The sequence below is a fragment of the Vipera ursinii genome (assembly GCF_947247035.1).
Source record: "Vipera ursinii genome assembly, chromosome: 1".
NCBI lineage: Eukaryota > Metazoa > Chordata > Lepidosauria > Squamata > Viperidae > Vipera > Vipera ursinii.
In genome coordinates this window covers 247999529-248022249 of record NC_139512.1, presented here as the reverse complement: position 1 = coordinate 248022249, position 22721 = coordinate 247999529, and the positions used below count along the sequence as shown (strand labels likewise).

Genomic DNA, 22721 nt, shown 5'->3' with positions numbered 1-22721 from the left:
ATGAGAAGTATATTTATTTAAAATATTTATAGAGAAGTTGTCATAATACAAAACCCCAAATAAGATCACGTTTTAAAAAGATATTTATCCTGCTGTTCTTTTCATATACAACTCAAGGTGATGAACATACCAGTACTCCTTCCTTCTCCTATATTTCTCCCAATCCTTAACTTTTTTTTGTTAAGGATTGTCTTCCCAAGATGTTGAAGAGAGTGCAGCAGAGCCCAAGTCCTTTTGTCTTAAGACTTATTGAACTAATCCTACCTCACAGATGTGATTCGAACTAGATTGCTTTGCTATAAATTGCTTCCCTATATTTCATGATAAAAACCTACCTCAATCTTTAGGGGGGTATGGCTGTTATATCTGGGCTATGAAAATCCAGATGACCACTACATGACACCAATGAATCAGTATTTTCTGTAATTTTTTGGATTTTGTAACTTCAATATCAAAACTCTAGGAGAGAGAGAAAGAAAGAAAGAGAGATTTGGAACATCTTCTCTTGACAGTTATGCCAGAGAAAACCTGATTTAATAAGCAAACAAGTCTGAGATGCCATTAGGTGATCATGCCAGCTTTATGGAGGAGTGAAATTGAATTCATTGCAAGAGCTGGACCTGATTTAGCTTCCATGTGATTGTTTTATTTTTGTTTTGTTGTTTTGCTTCACAGAACTACTTTGATGGAAAGCTTTCTCCCCAAGGGAAAATGCCATGGATCGAATACAATCGCAAAAAGGTATCCGGCACAGAGTTCATTATTGATTTTTTGGAAGAGAAACTTGGAGTGAATTTAAACAAACACCTTGGCCCACATGAGAGAGCTGTTTCTAGAGCAGTAACAAAAATGGTGGAGGAGCACTTCTACTGGTAAGTTGACATAGGAATAGGAGTGCTCTTGAAAGAATTAAAGGATGCAGCTGCATTTAATGGCCCTATGAAACATTTACAATGGACAACATCATTTTTGTAAGGAGCACAGGACTGTATGCAGTGTGTGCAGTGGGCCTGCTGCCAATGTGTTTCTCCTTTTAGCTACCTGTATGGCAAGACCTTAAGGCAGTGGCCCCGACCTTTTGGGTACCAGGGACTGGTTCCGTGGAGAGAGGTTTTTCTGCAGATCGGAGGGGGTGTGGTTTTGTATCCCACAGATGGGAGAGAGGATTTTCTGCAGACCGGAGGCGGTGTGATTTCACATCCCGCAGATGGGGCTTCACTTGTTTGCATGGCCTAGTTTCTGGCATGTTATAGGCCAGTGCCGGTCCACAGACCAGGGGTTGGGGACCCCTGCCTTAAGGAAGACTTACTTCAAAGTACTTGAATACACTTAATGCACAGTTGGGAGTTCTCTGTTGTAAGACTCTCCAACCCCGTTTGAAAGTTTTACCCACTTCTAAAAGAAGAAGTCACCCATCTTTCTAATTTAACCCTTGTAACTCTGCATGGCGATGCCTGGGCCTACTGGCACAAATTAGCAATCTTTTTGTAGCTGTAGTGGACAGGGACATAATAAAAAAGTGGGATAAATGAGGAATAAAACCAAAGTGAAGAAATTAAAATAATTGCTCACCCTTATTTTAAAGGAGAAGTGAGTGCAAATGTGCATAAACACACATACCTATCACTTTTTAGATTTTGCAGTGACTTTCCAACCATTGTGCCATTTCCTAAGTTTATATCCATTTAGTTTATTTAATGGGCTACAAAGGAACACAGTAATTATGATTAGGGGAAAAGATAATAAATTATTATTATTTTATTAATTCTCATTGAGCCAACTAAATGTTTTCTTCTTCCTGATGTGGAGGATTGATAATGAAATAAGTAAAGCACCGCAGAGGAGTTTCATGTTCCTAAAAATACCTTGTGTTATGTGGATTTAATTTTCCTTCCCACCAAGGAAGGAAAGGTTTCCCAAAATAAGCTAATGCATCAATTAATTGATGGGGTAGAAGGAGAAGATGAAAACACAAAATACTCTGCAGAAGGGAGGTTTGCTTCCAGAATATATAATCCAGGGTTTGAGATAGTGGGTGCACGTTTGTCTTTAACAAAACTAGCGGATGCACGTTGAAGGACACAATTCAACTTGCACCTTTTGCAATATGTCTGCAGGCAAACCCAGAGGACTGTCTTTCTCTTGGTTTGTTTGAAAGGATGGCTTTTTTTTTTTACAAAAGCGGTTGGAGCAGTTTTAGAATCATTTTCTAGGATCCTGAGGGCCCTTGTGCCACATGTATATAAAGTGAATAAGGGAAAAGAAAAAAAACGAGTCAAACACTGTAGGGAAGAAAACAAGAAGGAACCAAAATACCTGCTTAGAAATGCAATTGGTAAGTTTCTGGTAACTTTAAGGAAAACACATCAGCGCAGGTCAAATATAAAATACTTTTACGTCTTTGGTGCCTTTCTTAAGCCTTCTTGCTCAGCTGCAGAGGCTCAGGACACAGGAGCAAAGGACAGATCACCCCCTTGTTATCAGCTTTGTATCTGCCTCTATTGATGTATGTTTTTTCCCTTCCATTTAAATGAGATGCTCCTCTTCATAAATAATTAAGAGGCATAGATCCACAGACTCTGCAGCGAAGCATCCGCTCATTCTCCTGGTGTTTTTCTCTCTTCCCTCCAAGCTCTCAGCAGCCCCAGTTTGTATGGGTCAGTGTGCTCTATCCTGGATGAACCCCCTCCCACCCCTAGGCATTTGCTCATTTTTAACAAAACACAACAACAGGGAAATAACTGAACTGGTGTCATTTTGTAGCTATTCCGGAACGACTTCTGCCACCACCAATTAAACTACTGGGCTCTCAATAATCAAGCTTTTCAAGAGTTCTCAAAATCACCTGGCGGGCATGCCTGATAGGTGTATTTGGTGTTACACCGAGTCCTTGACTTACAGCAGTGTGTTTAGTGACCATTTAAAGTTACAGTTGCACTGAAAAAAGTGACTTCCGATTGTTTTGCACACTTACGGCTGTTGCACCATCCCCACGGTCGTACGATCAAAATGTGGACGCTTGGCAACTGGTTCATGTTGATGAGCGTTGCAGTGTCTTGGGGTTCATGTGACCACCTCTTGCGACCTTCTGACCCGCAAAGTCAATGGGGAAGCCAGGTTGACCTAACAACCGTGTTTGTAACTTAGCACCTGCAGTGGGTCACTTAACAGCTGTGGCAAGACAGGTCGTAAAAGGGAGCAAGGCTCGCTTAATAAATGTCTTGTTTAGCAACGGAAATGTTGGGCTCAGTTGTTGTCATAAGTCGAGGACAATCAGTACTCAGGTTACGTAAAGCATGTACGATGAGAAGGGCCTATCATCAGCCATACCAGTCACCTGATAGTCTGCATTCCCTTGTACTCACTTTGTAGCCAAGTTCCCTAATATTATCTGACATGATTTAACTTGATTCAAAAGTTGTGAGCAATGGGAGAGGTAGTAGATAAGCTCTGTCAGGATGTGACCTGACCTGATCCCATTTAGAAAATACTCTGGGCTTTATAAATATTTCATCCTGCATATTGCTGGGAAACTACTGGGCTTGTTTTCTGGGCAATCTCTCCCGCTCCTTTTGAAGCTGGGGTTTATTCTGCTTTCCAAATAGTCCTGTGACATATTCAAGAGAGGGCTGTGTGAGGCTACTGCTGTGAAGGAGAACTAATAATCCCACGCAACATAATTTTCACCCTCAAATATTTGGGCCATCTGTTTTTGTCAATCTACACGACAATTCCTTTGCTTCACAACTTTTTCCTAGTCATTCATTTGCGGCTGCTGACATTGGAAGAGCAAAAAAGGGACCCACTCGCTTTTACAACAGAGGTTGTACTTCCATCAGTTTTCCACAGCTAGAATATTTGTTTTACATCACGCAGCTTCATCCTGCTCTTCCATTCCCCCCCCCCAAAAAAAAAGAAAAAAAAAAAAGAAATCACCTAGAAGGCTCACCTTCAGTAATAAACACAAGATACTTGATGTCTACAAGCCAGCAATCTAAACAATATGATTTTTCAAAAGGAAAAATGGGATTGGGAAGAAAGGGGGAAAGGGATTGGGAAGAAAGGGGGAAAGGAATACATAAAATGGGAGCATCAATCCTTAAAGTTGAAAGAGAAAGTGAGCTGGCAAGTAGCATTAGATCAGGGGTGTCAAACTCGCCATGTCACATGACGTGTTGGGATGTATCGCGACTTTTTTGCCATTGCAGGTTTCGCTATGATGCATCCGGCCCGCGGGTCAGCAGTTTGACACTCCTCCACTAGATGGCTCCAAAAAGTGACCAAGGGCAAACATTGTAATGTGTGCATATAAAACCCTTTCACGAGAATTACAACCGTGACTTCTCCAACCTGCTCTCTTCCAGTTGTTTTGGACTCCACCTCTATGGATGGTTCACCTTTTTTGACTATGGGTTATAGAGAAGTCCAAAGTATCAACAGGACATTAGTTTGGAGGAAGCAACACTAGCCAGTTAAACCATTTCCACTTCAAATAAGAAAACCCTTCTTATTTGAGGTGCAGACAAACCTCAGTCTTTTAAGAAAATGTTGCAAATTTTATCACAGCAAATAATTTAATAAATAATTCAATCACCCAGTTCTCCCTCTCCTTTTTTTTTTTTGTAAGTGTATCCAACAGTAAGACATTGTAGTCCATTCTTTTCTAATCTGGTATTCTCCATAAGAGTTTGACTACTTTTCCCATAAAGTTTGTCCCTGGGCTCAAAGACAGGTCGGTATTGCCCAGTAGCTTCTTCTGTGAAGTGCTTTTCCCATCTAGTACAGTAAGGTCAACGGTGGGGAAGCTGCTGTCTTCTCATATTCTCTATCTCTTTACTGCAGTTATAGCACTGCTGGAAATCAATGTTGTGGTTGTCTTCAATGTTTAGGACCTTAGCCTATTGCCAATGGGTGGACAATCTCCATGAGACCCAGAAGATGCTTTCCCTTGGTGGGCCCTTTAGTGACCTACTGAAGTGGATTCTGTGCCACATCACCCAAGGAATTGTGAAGCGGGAAATGTACGGACATGGCATTGGCCGCTTCTCTGAGGAAGAAATATACACGCTGATGGAGAAAGATATGCGCTCGTTGGCCAGTCTTCTGGGTAATGAATAGTACATTTCATTACATTCTATAGGCATCTTTCTTCCTTTGCAATTTCTGGTATTTGTTTAAACTTCAGTATTACTTTTAGCTGGTCATGTGACTGTCTTGACGTTTTTGAGTTTACATGGGCCTGCATGACTAATGACCCATTCAGTTAAACTAGTATGAAGTACAGAGTGTCCTCGACTTACTGCTGCCACAAAAAAGGTTGTAAAATCAAACAGGCCATGTGACCAGTGGTGGGATTCTGCCGGTTTGCACCACTTCGGCAGAACCGTAGCTAATTTTTTGTTGCCCAGGCCCAGAATGGGCTTCCGGAAACAGCATCCACACAGAGAACCAGTTGTTCACATATTTAAATCCCACCACTGCATGTGACTGGCCCATTTTATAAGACCATAATGGGCAGGCTCCATTAGGGGCCTATGTTGAGGACTACCTATATTATAGTACAACTCACGTTTTCCTGTTCCACTGTGAACAGTACTAACTAAAGCTTCTGTTAACCCAGTATTTCTGTTATACATGCTTGGTCAAACATTTAATATTTAATTCTCCACAAGAAGTAGTTTTACTCACCTACCCAAATAGTTTGAAACTCATATTCTTTATACACCTCCTTGTATCTTACAGTACTACAATGCATTGAAATGGAATGAGTTGAAATGCACAAATTCATTGAAACTTGAAAGTTCTAACTTAGAACGAAGAGTTGGCCCAAGTCAGAAGCTATCAAATCCCATCCCAGAAACCTCTTAATTTCTTGAAAGGATGTGAAGGCTCCAGGCTTATCAATTATGGCATATGTTCACCAATACTATAATGCACAGTTTCAGCTTAGCATATTTGGGTGTATTAGGAGGTATTATAAGAAGCATTCAACTTATTTAATTGTACAACGTTTGGAAAGATTTGCACTCATTCGTATTTCTATAGCTGTCTGGCTTGGTATAGCAACCAAACAGGACAGGTAAAGACTCCAGTGGATAGTTAGGACTGCAGAAAAACTAATTGCAACAACCCTGCCTATATTGTGTGAGTCAGAAGGAGTCCTGAGAACATATCAGCAGACCCTTCACATCCTGGATGTAAACTGTTTCAACTCCTCCCCTCAGAATGTTGCTATAGGGCAGTGATGGTGAACCTTTTAGAGACCGAGTGCCCAAACTGCAACCCAAAACCCACTTATATACTCTATCATCAGGTGCCAGGTAGGCATGGCCCATTGGGTGGGTGTGGCCCATTGGATAGGCATGGCTGCGGTGGTAACTGCAGACTGGGTGGGACTAAAAAGTTCAATCAATCAATTCCAACTTTGTGAGATTTTTTTTCCCCATGAGAAGTTGAAATTGATTGATTGAACTTTTTTTTTTTTGCACACAGCAGCGGAGGCCTAAAGCGAAAAGGTTTTATAAAATCCAGCTGAACGCCTAGGACTGGGGTGGCGGCACACGTGCCAATACAGAGGCCTCTGCGTGCCACCTGTGGCACGCGTGCCATAGGTTCACCACTACGGCTATAGGACATTGCATGCCAAAATAAAATACAGGGACAATTTTTAATTCTTGTGCCATCACTTTGTTGAACACCTAATTCTCAGTGCTGTCTAATCTTTATGTATATTTGCCCATGTAGTATGACTATTTATTCTTCTTATTATCTTTACTACCCCCTGTTATTGGTATTATTATTATTATTATTATTATTATTATTATTATTATTATTATTATTATTATTATTATTGTGATTGTCATTATTCTGTTGCTTTGCATGTACACCAAGAGCTTCTGCACTAGAGACAAATTTCTTGTGTGTCACACTTGGCCAAATAAGGTATTCAGTCCAATCCAATCCAATCCAATCCAATTCAGTACAGTGTTGTCTCTTAAATCCGGATCATACCTTTGCAAGGTAACTTTCTGATGAAAGAGACAGCAAATTAGAGGTTACCGGAGACCCGAATCAGAATTCCAGGATTCAGATTGTTTTCCAGAAAGTATAATGAGTTATTATACTGTAAATCTCCCCTCTCATTAAAAATAAAAGGCCCTTTGAGTCACCTAAATGTTCTGTGCCTATTGAAGCCCTTCTGGAGAAGCTTCAGGGCTGAGTTGAGTCACACGAGGTGCTCCTTAAAGATACATCTCTCCATTTTTATCAGCGAGGTCGCTGAATTCAGTTCCATTCCAACAGTAGTCAAGGGTTTGCTATTCCATTTATGGACCGAGAGTCTGTTTGGAGTGATATCACCTCCACTGCAAAAACTACACAAAGGAATTTCGCTGGACAGGAAGTACATAGCGAGGTATTGGATTGCCCAAGCATCTTATATTGCATAAGCTCTTCCATATTTGGGACTGTGAGGAAATGGTATGTTCCTGGGATCAGGCATCATCACCTGCATTTTGCCTAATCACCTGGAAAGACTACTGCTTACTGGCTAAATAGAACGTTGTTTGAAAATTATGATTTTGCCATAACTGAGTCGTCCGCATTTGGGAAACATATTGTCAAGCAGAGGAAAATCAGGAAGTCAAGGCAGTTTAAAATGTATATAAAGATTTATTGCAAGCTCATGCTCTGTACAAGAATCTGAACTACTAACTGTCAAAGCAAATTGGCGGTAGATGAGAGTCAAGGAATTCAAGGTGGGCTGGACTTAGATCTCTTATGGGCATGAAGGGATTCAAGACTGATGACGCTTTTGACCCCTCCCTCGGGCTGAGCCTGGTCATCTTCTACACAAATCTTATCAAATGCAACAATGCATATACAACAGTGTGTGTATATGTGTGTTTTTATGTATGTACATATACATAGGAGCCAATTAGGCTGTGGATAAAAAAGTGTCATCACAAATCTATCAAATTCTTCAGAGCAACAGGCTTCGGATATAGCCAAACATATACTGAATGTTCCATACTTTTTTTAATGGGTTAATTAGTGAAAAATCCATGAAGGAGTAGAGATCACAATAGCTAGTTCCATTTTACAGAATAATTGTATGTATCAGTATAAACCGTCATGTGTTGAACTACTACGTTTACTCTTTTGAAGGAATTAGCAAGCATCAAGCAACATAAGACTAAAACATAGCATATGTGTTAAGAAAAACAAATGAAATGGTCCTGTCAGTAACGTGTGATCTATTAGGATGTGAAACAGACAATGTTTATTAGGTAGAACATAGCTACTCAGCCACTGCGTACATGTTAGATGCTATACTTTTTGCTGTAATGAAATAAGGGAAATTTGGGTTGTGAACATTATTTGGGATGTTAAAGGCTAAATTTGAATAACATAATTAAAATTAAAATTAAAATTAGGTAAACTTTAATAACAGGACATAGATATATTTCAATGAAATTGAATTGACAAATTTTTCAACTGACCATGCTACTTCTAGAAATTTACTAGTTTAAACTGGTTGTATGAAATGTTAAGGGAAATTGAGAAGGATGTTTTGAGAATGTAACCTGAATTATGTACTGAAAACTCTGTTACTGAATCTCTGATTACCCAGTCATCGTGATGCTTTCTAAATATGTAGATTTTTAACTGAAAAACCTATCAAACTTGTTTTTTTAAAAAAAGAAAGAAAGACAAATGAAATAAAATATCCCAACCCGCTTAAATGTTTTTTTGACATCTATTTATTTTCTAGGTGATAAAAAGTACATAATGGGACCCAGGCTTTCCACTTTAGATGCTACGGTGTTTGGTCATCTGGCTCAGGCAATGTGGACGTTGCCAGGAACTAGACCCGAGCGCCTCATTAAAGGTATGAATGCTTTAATCCAGGAAGAACATAGGACAGCTCCTGTTCTGAGTCAGCTTTAAACCTTGTTCACGCACTAACAAAAAATGTGTGAATAAGGAGATTGGACTCCATACTCATCCTTCCCATCCAGCATCTGCTTGTTGAAAATGGTCCAGAAGGATGCCCCTTGGATAGGATTTGCCAGCTGATTGGCAGTCCTGGGCCATACACTATGTGGGGGGAGGTGATGCAATTCATAGGTTAAATCTTATGGTGGAACTGGGGGAAGCAGATCAGATCTGATGAACGCTATGAAGGATGCTGGAAGGCATGGCCCTATTTTTTCAGCATTTGACGTTTTTCATATCTCACTTTATTTGTCATGAGAGAAACAAAGGACCACAGTATGTAGGCGCCACTTCTAAATCGAACAACTTATATCGGTCATTGAAAAGTCTGCCAGATTTCCGCCAGATGCTTTCAAACTTATAATGGGAGCGTAAGAATGTTCTTTTAAAAATGAAAGCTGTCAGGGAGTCACAGAGAAGCTCTTATACTCTTCAGGAAGAGCTGCCATAAAATGACATCGGAAAACGTTGACCAAAGTATTGATGAAGGAAAATACGTGAGTGAGGTATCAGACATTGGTGGAAGGGAAGAATTTTCTTAATAATTTTCTTATTGTTGTTTTTGGGAAACATTTCCATTGAGTCTGACAACTGGATGATGAATTCTGATTTTCTGCATCCTATGGCCAGATGTCCTTGATCATTCCAGAATATGTATGTGTACCGGTATGTATGTATACCCATGCATATATACATATATGCACACAAGTACATGGCCAGCATGGAAATAAAAGGATATCAAACAGAGGTGTGTCTAAAGCGGGTTGTATATTGCAGTTTTTAGTATAGTAAATACCACTTTCTGGTAGCACTGAGTAATTTGGGCTCTCAGAGAAAGTAACAGGTGCTCCAACTTCTCCTAGTTCTTGTTATAAAAGTTAAAATGGAGGGTTTCCTTCTTTGTGTTTAGGAATAAAGTGAATAGCTATAAGCAGAATAGTAAGATAATTAAAAGTTTTATTTGCTTTACTAAGCTCAATACCTACTAGTTCTTTGGCAAAATGCCTTAAGTTTTTATTAGTGAGCAGCTTGTTTGATCTAATGGTATAAGGCACCAGGCTAGAAACGAGGAGGCTGTGAATTTTAGTCCTACCTCCTTAGGCATAAAACACAGTTGGGTGACTTTGGGCCAGTCACTCTCTCTCAGCTCAACACACCTCACAGAGTTACTGTTGTGTGGAAAAATTGGAGGAGGAAGAAGTATTAGTATGTTTACCGCCTTGAATTGTTTATAAAAATAGTAAAGGCAGAATGAAAGTATAAAATAAAATGCTATAATTTTCTGTTTTCCTCTGCCTTTCACACTGAGACACCAATCTGCCTATAACTTTCAAAGGGACAATTTGCATTTGTTCCAAATATTTTGACAATGTCTGTGGAACAGAAGCCTATCTTAAGTTTCTAAACTTAGTAGAAGGTCCATTTCTACTAAAATGGAAGTTGCCTTTGTACTGCAGTGACACTGAGATCTGGACTCAGAGTAACTAAAGTTTACCAGCCAGGGATACAGAGGTGTTGTGAGATTAAAAACCAAATTTAGTGGTTTAGTTGCTAAAGTGCAGTGCCTCAGAGAGGCCTAAGAATACATAAGTTAAATCATTGTCAATGATATCTGACGGCTTCTTCAGAGTTTAAAGCTGCTTCAAGAGGAAGGACGTTTCCACCATAATTTTATCTAGATTATTTTAGATAATCTGATTGTTTTAGCCAGCACAGTGCTTTGTGGTTAAGAAAATATGTATCCAGAATTCCTCAGATGAGAGTAATATCTATTAATTCAGTAAAAAATGTATAGGTTACGAACTGTGGTTATAATGGATGGTATAGTGTTAGTCTGCAAAAAAATTCCATTGGAATTTCCTGCTTTCTACAAGGTTTTTGTTTTAACAGCCTTCCAGAATGCCGTAGATAATTTAGACCACTTTCTTCAGATTGATGTTGGAGTCCAAGTTCCATAAGCCCCAGTTTATCTGATCAATGCTAATGGAGTTTCCTGGGACTTGTAATTCAACAAACCTAAAGGCAACAATGTTGTAGAAAGTTAATTTATAAAAATAATGTTAGGGTGATCCTCACAAATAATGTGTGGAAGCCCGTATGACAAGACTTCTCACTAACCTGTCCCATGGGCCATGAATTCACTGGTTAATGGAGCATTGCACAAGGACAAGTATTTGTTCACAGAAGTGTGACATAATATGGAGAACAAGCATCACCACTGCTTTTGATATAGTTCTGATGTTGCAGTTCATTTTGTATCCAATTCATTTATTTATTCTGAAAGCATATACCCCATTTTTTTCTATTAAAATTTGACAGGTGCCTTTGATAATCCTAGCAACAAATGTTTGCAGTAGATCTGAGCCATCGTGCACAGACTACACATAAAATGCATGTTACTATTGCTCTAAAGCAGGCGTGTCAAACTGGCAGCCTGAGGGCCGGAGGCATCACACGCAAGCCACGTGCACCTCGGCTCCACAAAAGCAAAAAAAGTCACGATACGTCATGATATGTCACGTGACACGATCGATTCACCCATGCTCTAAAGTGAAACTGAGTCATACAGTATGGGGAAATGTAACAGCTCTTGAAGAATGTGCATCACAGGCATCCACCCTTTATCCTGTTCCCCCCCAAAGTTGAATATGTTTGTGATTTTTATGTTCATTTTATTTTTTATTTTTTTTAAAATTCCATTTATATCCCGCCCTTCTCCGAAGACTCAGGGCGGCTTACAAGCTTTAGCAGTAGCCTTCATTCTATGTATATGCCTGCTTATTAGGGCTTTCACACACACACACCAAACGGCATCATTACAAAGTCAGCTTATTGCCCCCAACAATCTGGGTCCTCATTTTACCTACCTCGGAAGGATGGAAGGCTGAGTCAACCTTGAGCCTGGTGGGATGCAAACCTGCACTAATTGCAGGCAGCTGGTGTTACTTAAGGAGGCATTAGCCCACTGCTCCACCAAGGCTCTTTTCTTTTTATATGAGTGCTGGTTATTTTTAGCAACAGGATTTCAACATCACTTATTTCATAAATGCCCACAAATCTATTTGAATTGAATTGAATTGAATACTTGAGTAATTTGCCATTAAAAAGTCTATGTTCTAGAATAAGAACATGGAAGTCATAAATAACTTGCCCTATTCTGGAAATCGCCTGGCCTGGCCTGGCATCAGACCATGAAGTTTTTGGATAAGATCCAGTGGTGGGATTCAGCCAGTTCGCACCACTTCGGCAGAACTGGTAGCTAATTTTTTGTTACCCAGGCCCAGAATGGACTTCTGGAAGCGGCATCCGCACAGAGAACCAGTTGTTCCCATATTTGAATCCCACCGCTGATAAGATCCAGAGCTTTTCTGTAAGAGATCTGCTACTGAGTACAATTGTTTACTTTATCTTGGAAAGAACATTTTATAAAGAGTGGAAAAAGAAACCTGATATGGTTAAAGAACTGCAATGATTTATAGTGGTTCCGTGATCTAGGAGGCTGAGTAACAAGCCTACGAAGATAAATAACTCTGATCTTGCGACATTGGTCTGTTAGGTCCTCTCTTCTTTTTCACTAGCAAATCTGGCATCTAGACATGTTGCAGCTAAAAATTATAATGGTTGAAATCAGAGAAAGCTATCCAGCTCCAAACACAATACATAATACTTGTCTTGGAGTGGATAAAGGAAAACAATAATAATACCTAACACAGGTGAGGCAAATGGTCACTTTATGCCATTGTGAAGAGAAAGAAATATAGAACTGATACTTAAATAAAAGCCTTTTTCCAGCTGTCTCCTTCAGCTGTTAGCACTTGATATGGCTCACTGCCTATCATTAAGTTTTGTTCTCTTGTAAAAATTAGACGTCTCCACAAAAAGTTGTGTCCTATCTAGAGGGACACAGAAAAGAGTTCCTCAGGCCGAGCTCTTATCATTGTGGTGACACCAAAACAACAACACGGAAGAGCGATCCTTTGGCTTTGTCCTCGGATTTCGTCATCACTTCCCAGCGTAGGCTTGATTCTGGAATTTTCTGCTGATCTCCCATTCAAACACTGACCAAAACTTCAAATCATCCAAGGACAGCTCGAGGTAGGAAAAGAGATTAATTTATGAGTTAAACTCACCTTAGCACCAAAGAGGAGCAAAGTCCTTGGTCAGGAGGTGAGTGAGAGAGAGAAAAAAATGATGTTTAATTCTGCTCAAAACAACCCTCCCTCCCCCATTGCTGCTATGATCAACTTCACTGTGCAAATGACTCCCATATTTCTATACATAGATGTAGACTTTGTACGACCATGTATAATGGAATATGGAACTCATTTATACAGGACATAGTAGGTGAAAAGAAAAGATAGTCATATCACTGTATTAGAAAGATACACATTCTTGAACAATATTCGCATTAGAGAAGTGTATATGGAATTGCAATTGTTTATTGTTATAATGACATACACTGCGGGGATTTTTGTTGTATTTTTTTTCACTTTCTGTTAATCACTTTTTATGCGTTCTTTCCCTCCCCTTCTTTTTAATAATGGATGTATCACTATCACTATCATTTTTATGTTTTGCTCTTTTGCGTCTTCTTTTTGTTATTAATTAGAAAGCAACAGAAAATGCATAAATAAATAAGTAAACTTCATAGTATCCCTCCTCCCCCTCCAAATCCCAATATACCAGGAGACTAAATCACAAATACTAGAGGATTGTTGTGCAGAATCCTCATACTCAGTTCCCCACCCTCCATTCTTGAAGATGGTCTTTACTATATTGGATTAGCTTGCAGGACTATCATAATCTCTTGCCATCCTGCTTTTTGCAACAAGAATAATTACATTTATAGATTTTCTCTACAGGCATTGGAATGCAACTCTGTGCGTGTTTAGAAATTCAGAAAAAATAATCATTGGCTTTTTTTTTAAAAGGTTCAAGCTAAAAAGATGAATTCTTCTGTCTTTGACTCTGCTAGACACATTACTGAGTTATCACAGCAATGCCAAGCCCTGGCTCTCTGAATTGTTTTGCAGGAAGAAGCAATTTCTGCCTACCAGGAAGATTAAAACCCTTCTTTAGATCAGCTCTGTGTGAATCATTGCTAGGACTCTTCATTCGGGAGCTAAAGATGTTGAAAAGCTTCCAAAATCATCAGAAGATTGATTATATGTTTTCTTTTATATTCCCACAGGCTAGCTCTTTTTAAAAATGAAAAGAGGGACACTTTGGATTTATGGCTTATGAGGAGTAGGAGGGAAGTACCCATTGCCCATGGCCCTCCACCATAGATGCTCATGCTACATTCCCCCCCCCCAAAAAAAAACATTATGCATAAAACTAAAGCTGTAATTTTAGGCTCATAGCAATAAGACAGTTCATACTGTGACAAGCAATGCATAAATGATGTTCATATGCAAAGTATCCCGCTGTTCTGAGAGAAATTTCTGTAGTTATTCCTTTCTACTCCTCTCCTCTATTTCTATGCCCTTCTCTCATGTTCTTAGAAATTCTGGAGAAGAATGGACAATGGAGGATCTCTCTCTCTCTCTCTCTCTCTCTCTCTCTCTCTCTCTCTCTCTCTCTCTCTCTCTGTGTGTGTGTGTGTGTGATGGAATTTTTCAAATAATGCTGCCATCTGGTGGTTCAAACATATTACCAATGTATTCTCTACTCTTTTTGAGAATATAAATACAGGTAGTCCTCAACTTACGATCACAACAGAGCCCCAAATTTATGTGGCTAAGTGAGAAATTTGTTACGTGAGTTTTGCCCCATTTTACAACTTTTTTTCACCATGTTTGTTAAGTGAACCACTGCAGTTGTTAAGCGAATCTGGCTTCCCCTTTACTTTGCTTGTCAGAAGGTTGCCAAAGGGGGGACCACCTGATCCTGGGACACTGTAATCGTCATAAATTTGAACCCGTTGTCAAGCATCCGAAGGTGAATCACATGACCATGGGGATGCTGAAATGGCCGTTAAGTGTGAAAAATGGTCATAAGTCACTTTTTTTCAGTGCCTTGGTAACTTCCAACGGTCACTAAACGAACCGTTGTAAGTCAAGGATTACCTGTATGGTAGTTTGAAGATTCGCACTGTGGTAACCCTATTCTCCTCCCCCTCTTGGTGTTTTCCCAGGAGAACTGATTAACCTCGCTATGTACTGTGAGAGAATAAGGAGGAAATTCTGGCCCGAGTGGCATTACGATGAAGACAACACGTTGTATGAATCGGAAGAAAGCAGCGAAGCGAGTAAAAGTCACCCACTGCAGGACTTCAGTTTTTATTCAAGGACAGAAACGTTTGACGATGAAGGACCTGAAAACAGCTTTTCCCGAACACCTGACACCGATTACACAGGGCACTCCCTCTTTGATTCTGACGTGGATATGGATGACTGCACAGATCATGAGCCATGCAAGTGATGGGTCTGAAATATGACATCCCATTTTGTGTCAGAAGCCTCCGTACTTCTCGGGACTCAGGCAACCTGGCTCAGGTTTCAAAGAGCCCACTGTCGGTTGGGAAGAGACCATTATGCGTAACGCTATCTTCATATGTCCTTTGGACCCTTTCACCTTTTTCTCATCTTAGAAAAGACTTCCAGCGGATCCTAGGCCAGCCGGTTTTAATCACCGTCACTATGAAATTGAAAAGATGACAAGGAAGGTAATGGAGGTGGGGAAGGAGGATTCGTGTTAAAACATATAAGTATGCAGATCTTCCCGGGATGATGTAGAGAAGCCAAGAAGTGGGGAAAAAAGCTCATTCTGGTGTTCTAACCTTCTCCTCGGTGGACTTCCTGTCCTCAGGATACGATGGAGTGAAATCAGTACAATGAGGAACGGTAACATCTTTCCACTTTGGGTGTGCCAGCTGAACCCCTTGCACAGATGGTAAAACAGGTTCTCCAAAGAAGTGGTCTCGAGGAAATGTTCACAAAAGTAAAAAGTGACCGTTTTGTTTTTACATTGAAACCCAATCATTTATTGCTCCTCTCTGATGAAATGTCCTTTTATTTTTAATTTATTTTGATAGCCTCCACATTTTCGAAGGAGAAAATGCATCCTCCTTGGTTTGTTCCTTTGTACCAATTCTGCTGCCATAATTATTCAGACTAGAATATAATAATTATACCAAAAGATTGTAAGATCAAGCAATGAGGGTGAAGAATTGGTTGGGCATATTGAAGCAGACTTGATTCTCGTTAGCCACCAGAAAGCAGAAGCAGAAGCAGTCTTTACCCAAGAGCAGTTATCAACTTTTACTTTCTCTCATTGAGATGTATGTATTGCATACATTTATTTCTGCCTTGGATTAATGCCCTGCCTTTCCACTTACACAAGGAGCCTCTTACTTAGTAAAATCTTGCGACAGACTTGGATCTTTCCACTGATAGCATTCCAGTCCATGAATGCCTTTTCATGCAACACCTGTTGATTATAATCATAGCAAGATTTTTGCTCAGGGCCAATCACCTGGACAATCAGGTTTGGCTAGATGCATATTGTAAACATCTGCTATATATTTTGGGATGTAGTATAACAATTGTATATGTCAAATACAGGTAGTTCTCGACTTACAACAGTTCATTTAGTGACCCTTCAGAGTTAGGACATTGGAAAAAGGGGCTTGTGACCAATTTTTTTCACACTTACGTCTGTTGCAGCATCTCCAGGATCATCTGATCAAAATTCAGATGCTTGACACAATTGACTCAAATTTATGACAGTTGGAAGTATCCTGGGGTCACGTGTCCACTTTTTGCAACCTTCTGACAAGCAAAGTTAATGGGGAAGCCGGATTCAATTAGCAACCCTGCTACTAACTTAACAGTTGCAAGTGATTCACTTAACAAATGTGGCAAGAAAGGTCATAAAACGGGGCAAAATTCACTTAATAAGTATCTCACTTAGTAACAGAAATTTTGAGCTCAGTTGCGGTCGTTAAGTCGAGGGCTACCTGCATTTTGTTTTTAGTTCTTTGGTCCACTGTGTAAAGAAGTTTCTAAAACATTTGCAAAATCTATCAATGTTACTATATACGGTAACTGTGGAGGGCTTAATTTGGGGAAGAAGAAATGCTGCAAGGAGGTGTAACTTCTGCTCCTTGGGTCTTTATCTGGTAGGTGTGTTTACAGTTATTTAAGGGAAACAATAGATACTTGTTTAACTGTAGGATCCTATTTATTATATCTCTCATTGCAAAGCACATGGCTTTGTTTTGTGGAGACTGATTTTGGAGTTTATTTGATTATACTGATATTGACATCCATACTCTATTTTTTGAACCCAAAACAGTTTTCAAGAGGCTTTGTTATCTGTTAAGCTTTACTGTAAGATCCCCCCCCCTCATTTTTCCTAAAACGAGCTACTGCCTTTCATCAGACATAGATGCTGTCGCTTCCACTTAGTGGATTTTGTTTGTCATGGCCCCTGTGTACATGTTGCATGCGGTCCTGAGATCAGTGCTTATTTATTTATTTTTATCAATATGTATAACCCATCCTAATCCCAATAGATTCTGGATGGGGTGCAACAAAACCAAGAACAAAAGAGAAACGCAAAAATAAAAGCTCAGTGTAAGCTGTTAAAATAATATCATTAAAAAAACAATAGTAAGCATGCCCTTGACTAATCTAATCAATGGGCTGAGTGCATGCTGCAATTAAAGTATTTTAGTCTGTTTACTAAATGCCAGCAGGTTTGAGACCATCCACTCTTTGGGTGGAAGGAAGCTCCACGTACCTCTTGAGGTGGGGGGGGGGGGAAATCTACATCAGACCCACTCATGATGATTGGACTGTAGAGGCAGGTTTAATTCTAATAAAGCATGGTCTTCAAAAATTCAGAGTTCAAAAGGGAAAAAAACCTTTTCGGGTAACAGCATTTTGAAGTGAGCTTGAAACCCTTCTGGCAACCTGTGTAGTGACTTCCCATCAGGAGTCCAGCTGCTGCATTTTATACCAGTTGTAACTTCTGTAATGTAGAGAACGTAGAGCATGTCTCTATGGTTGAAGGACGGTTATAATCCTTCTACCATCATGTGGTGATCAAGGCATGGGTTATCATTACCAGGCATGTTTGCCCAAGTAGAGTCACAGTAGGTTCTCCAGATGGAGATGAGCAAAGACCACTCTGATCACAGTTTGTTTGTTTGTTTGTTTGTTTATTTATTTATTTATTTATTTATTTATTTATTTGATTTATATACCGCCCTTCTCCCGAAGGACTCAGGGCGGTGTACAGGGCAACAAAAATAAGAATACAGGATACAAGATTTAAAGTTAAATGATTGTGCCCAATGTAGTAGGTTAGTTAAAATAATGTTAAAACCCAAACCCATCAGGCCAGGCCGGCTTGTTCGAATAGGTAAGTTTTTAGATCACGCCAGAAGGAGCGAAGGTTGGGGGCCATCCGGAGTTCAGCCGGTAAGCGGTTCCAAAGGATTGGTGCACCCACCAAGAATGCTCTCCCCCTGGGGGTCACCAGCCGACATTCTCTGACCGGTGGTACCCTGAGGAGGCCCTCTCTGTGGGAACCTATAGGATGGAGGGAGGTTGACGCCGGCAGTAGGTGCTCCCGTAGGTAATCCGGACCCATGCCATGTAGGGCTTTGTATGTCATCACCAGCACCTTGAATTTCACCCGGAAGGAAATTAGAAGCCAATGCAGCTCACGGAGCAGAGGTGTAACATGGGAGTATCGGGAGACCCCCAAAAGAACTCGCGCAGCTGCATTCTGTACCAGCTGAAGCTTCTGAGTGGATCTCAAGGGCAGCCCCATGTAAAGAGCATTGCAGTAGTCTAGACGAGGTCACAAGGGCATGAGTGACTGTACACAAGGCATCCAGATCCAGATAGGGTCGCAACTGGCGCACCAGACGAACCTGGGCGAAGTTTACTATTTGCTGTGTTAGCAGAAGGGAAGAGTTTAGGTCAGGAGTCTTCAAACTTGGCCCTTTTATGACTTGTGGACTTCAACTCCCAGAATTCGTGCCTGGCTGAGGAATTCTGGGAGTTGAAGTCCACAAGTCATAAAAGGGCCAAGTTTGAAGACCCCTGGTCTAGGTGAAACCCAACCCAAGGACGTATTGGGTGAAACCTCCATCCAGATCCTCACAGTCTTCAGCATCTAGTTCGGGACTTTTAGGGCTTGGGCTAAGGTGGCAATGTATACTGATGACACCTCACCCCCCCAAATGCTGATTGACTTCCTCTTTCATTTCCACCCCATCAGGAGATGTTAAAGAAAATGGGTAAGGACATGGAGTCCTGAAGAACCTTTGTTGGAGTTCCTGAAGCTCAAGGGCAGGCCCTGACTGCTGAAACTGTCCACTGATGTAGGAGCAGAACCACTGTAAAATAGTGACCCCAATTCCTGCAAATGGTCCAGAAGAATAGTATGGTTGATGGTGATACTGAACACCAATGAAGAATCTTAATAGGCACAAGAGGGACACATTCCCCCCCCCATTTAGTTTGAAGCAAAAGCCATTGACATAGCGAGCAATGCCTTTTCTGCTTCATTATACTGTCAGTTGATTTTTTTAAGCCCTGAATAATCCATATGTCATTTAAAAGTATAGAATGTGGATAATAGCTGATCTTAGAGTTCCATAGATATTTTGTTGCTTTTGTTCAATTTTGAAATTTGGAATAATAATAATAACAACAGTTGCCTATCCCATGTCCTCAAGAAGGACTCGGGTGGATAAAAATGCCAAATCCAGTCTAAACTTCTGGCTGACTGGGTGAGCAACTCTAATAAGATAACAACATTCTGGAATTTTCAGTGAAGTTAACTCCTTCACCTTCCTTCCCTCTCATGTTCTCCTTTTGTTGGTTTCAGATACACCTGAAAGAACTGAAAGGTTGTTGCATTCAATCCCTCGTGCCTTGTCTATGGTCTTATTATTTGGAGATGGCTCCAACTGAAGCCTTAAGCCTTGTGAGGGGAGGAATTTTGTTTCCTTCCTCTGAAATACTGCTTCGTTGCAAAGGCCATTGATACGCAGAATATCTTTATTTTACCAATGTCCTACTCTTTAAATAAAATGACCCTATTTCCAGTCAGCCTTCCAATTCATATAAATATCATGTGAATGAATACGCAGATGAATAAATGTGACGCATAGCATCGACCTAATCCAAAGAAATTTTTATACCAAATGAAATCTGAGAGAAAGAAAGTTCCAACTTACTGAAAAGATAGCAGAAATTAAATCACATAACACAGGGGTGTCAAACTCAATTTCATTGAGGGCCGCATCAGCATTGCGGTTGCCCTCAGGGGGCCGGGTGGGTATGGCCAGGGTGGGCGTGGCCTACTGGGTGGGCATGGCTAGAGTGCGTATGGCCTACTGGGTGGGCGTGGCCAGCTCTACACCGTTGGCATCAAGGGTGCCTATGGGGGCCTGGGCAGGAGTGGGACAGATCTGAGGGTCTCTGGCAGAAGCAGGGTCTCTGGGCCAGGGCCAAGGCAGTGGGGGCCGTTCCCTCACTGTTTCCAAGATGGCGTCGTGGGCCACATGAAACCACTTCACGGGCCGGATCCGGCCCCCGGGCCTTGTGTTTGACATGTCTGACACAACACATTGAGACACAAGGTAGTTTGTTTGGTTTTGGCTTAGCATAGTGCATGAATTCAATGGGTTGTAAAACTTGGTATATGGTATAACTTAGACATGTGATTCTAGGTACTGTAAGTCTCAGGTTTTAAAAAGCATATAGTCCTCAATATACTACCACAATTGGGACCAGAACTTATGTTGCTAAGCGAAACAGTCATTAAGTGAGTCACACTTGATTTTACAACCATTTTTGCCATGATTGTTAATGGTTAAGTGACTCTGGCTTCCCTTGTTGACTTTGCTCATTTGGAAGCTTGCTGGGAAGACCACGAATGGTGCCCACAAGATCCCAGGTTGCTGCAATCATTGTAAATACATGCTGGTTGCCCACGTTTTGGTCACATGACTATGGGGAGGCTGCAATGAATGTAAGTGCAAGAACTGGTCACGAGTGACTTTTTCAGTGCTGTTGTAACTTTGAATGTTCTTTAAATGAATGGTCATAAGCCAAGGACTACCTGTAATCAAGACAAGACATAGCACAGTTATGAAGCTAGTTTTTAGAGAACCTGGTCTGGGAATTACTCCACTCTTGTCAGATCCGGCAAAGGGCCTCTGGAGCAGATCTGAATATCCAAGAGAGGTTTAGCTCAGAGATGAAAGAGCTTGAATTAGTCAACTGCTAAGCAATTTATTGCTTTGAGTAGAATAGAATAACAGAGTTGGAAGGGACCTTGGAGATCGTCTAGTCCAACCCCCTGCTCAGGCAGGAAACCCTATACCATTTCAGACTAATGGTTGTCCAGTCTCTTCTTAAAAACTTCCAGTGTTGGAGCATTCACAATTTTTGGAGGCAGGTTGTTCCACTGGTTAGTTGTTCTAACTGTCAGGAAATTTCTTCTTAGTTCTAGGTTGTTTCTCTCCTTGATTAGTTTCCCTCCGTTGCTTCTTGTCCTGCCTGGGGATCGCTTATAATCAGACCCTAAGCTACTTAGGACTTTAAACGTTATTTCCAACCTTTAAAGTTGTGCCTTGTAAGCAGTTGGCAACCACTTCAATTCTTTCAGTACAGGACAACTCATTTATTTTCATATTTCATTTTTGTAGATGCCAGCTCACCTTTTCACCCCTACGGCCCACAGATATTGGGCAGCAATCTGTCATATGGTCCCTGTATCGTATATCAACTAGCTGCGTCTTTCAGATGCTTATCACGGGTAGCCTCATATAGAGGATATTGCGATAGTCAAAAGGGATATATATCTAAGACATGGTGGAAATCTCACCAGCTCAGGAAAGGAAACAGCTGCTGTAGTAGACAACATTTTGCAAAAGTGTTCCTTGTCACAGCAGTCCTACTTGCAAGTCTCGCCAGAGCTGAGGATCAAGGAGCACTCCCTTAAAGCGAATGTCTTTCAAGGAAGCTTCCAATGCATTCCAAACAGACAGAAATGCGGAGAATCTTAGAATTTCTGAGATAATTTCCTCACTGATTCCCATTTACGTAATTGCTAATGTAGACCATTAGTTGGGCTAATGGCTCTTTAGATTTTATGTAGGCTAAGTGAGCGTCATTTCCTTTATTGGGTTCTTTTCTATACTGAAGGACGGCTCCAGAGGAAATGAAAATCCAGGATAGCTGTATCAAAATGTGTTTTAAAATATATAGTTATAGGAGAAGTTAAATTTGGGGAGGAGAATTAATGCAGAAACCTACATGAATACACACACACACACACATATACATGTTTTTATACAGGAACTGCAGAAAGACTGTATAGCACCACACACTCACTGCAGATTATTCGATGCATTGCCTTCTTTGCATACTTCTTTATTAATAAACAAATACCATCATTTTCCTTCAAGTTTCTTCATATCTCTGTATAAATAATGCCCTATTGTGCTAGTTAAATTAGAACAATACTGGTGCATATATTTTATTGAGTTCTATCGCACCTGCTATACAGCTAGATTAATATTCCTTTAAAGAAGTATGATCCAGTCTAGAGCAGGTGATCCTACCTAAACCCTTTGGTGTTTGGCTCATCCTGACTTCAACAGTAATTTTTTCTAGCCCCAGAATCTGAAAAATTAAGTATTTAATTGGGATCTTGGTGCCTTAAAGCCTAGTGGTCTTCTTCCTTTTTCTCCT

General features: G+C 40.5%; 1 protein-coding gene across 3 annotated transcripts in view; it reads left to right on the top strand.

The window, feature by feature from the left end:
- The window catches only part of FAXC (failed axon connections homolog, metaxin like GST domain containing), a 29472-nt gene extending 9931 nt beyond the window's left edge, over window positions 1-19541 (top strand). For 2 of the 3 annotated variants that reach the window (XM_083348382.1, XM_083348383.1), the window contains exons 3-6: window positions 676-872; window positions 4890-5107; window positions 8774-8890; window positions 15134-17575. In XM_083348382.1, the coding sequence (XP_083204508.1) occupies window positions 676-872; window positions 4890-5107; window positions 8774-8890; window positions 15134-15420 (819 nt within the window). In that variant the 3' untranslated portion in view covers window positions 15421-17575. Of the gene's footprint in view, window positions 1-675; window positions 873-4889; window positions 5108-8773; window positions 8891-15133; window positions 17576-19233 lie in introns of those variants that run through there. The other variant, XR_014490678.1, reaches the window with a different exon arrangement.
- The last annotated feature ends 3180 nt before the right edge of the window (window positions 19542-22721 follow it).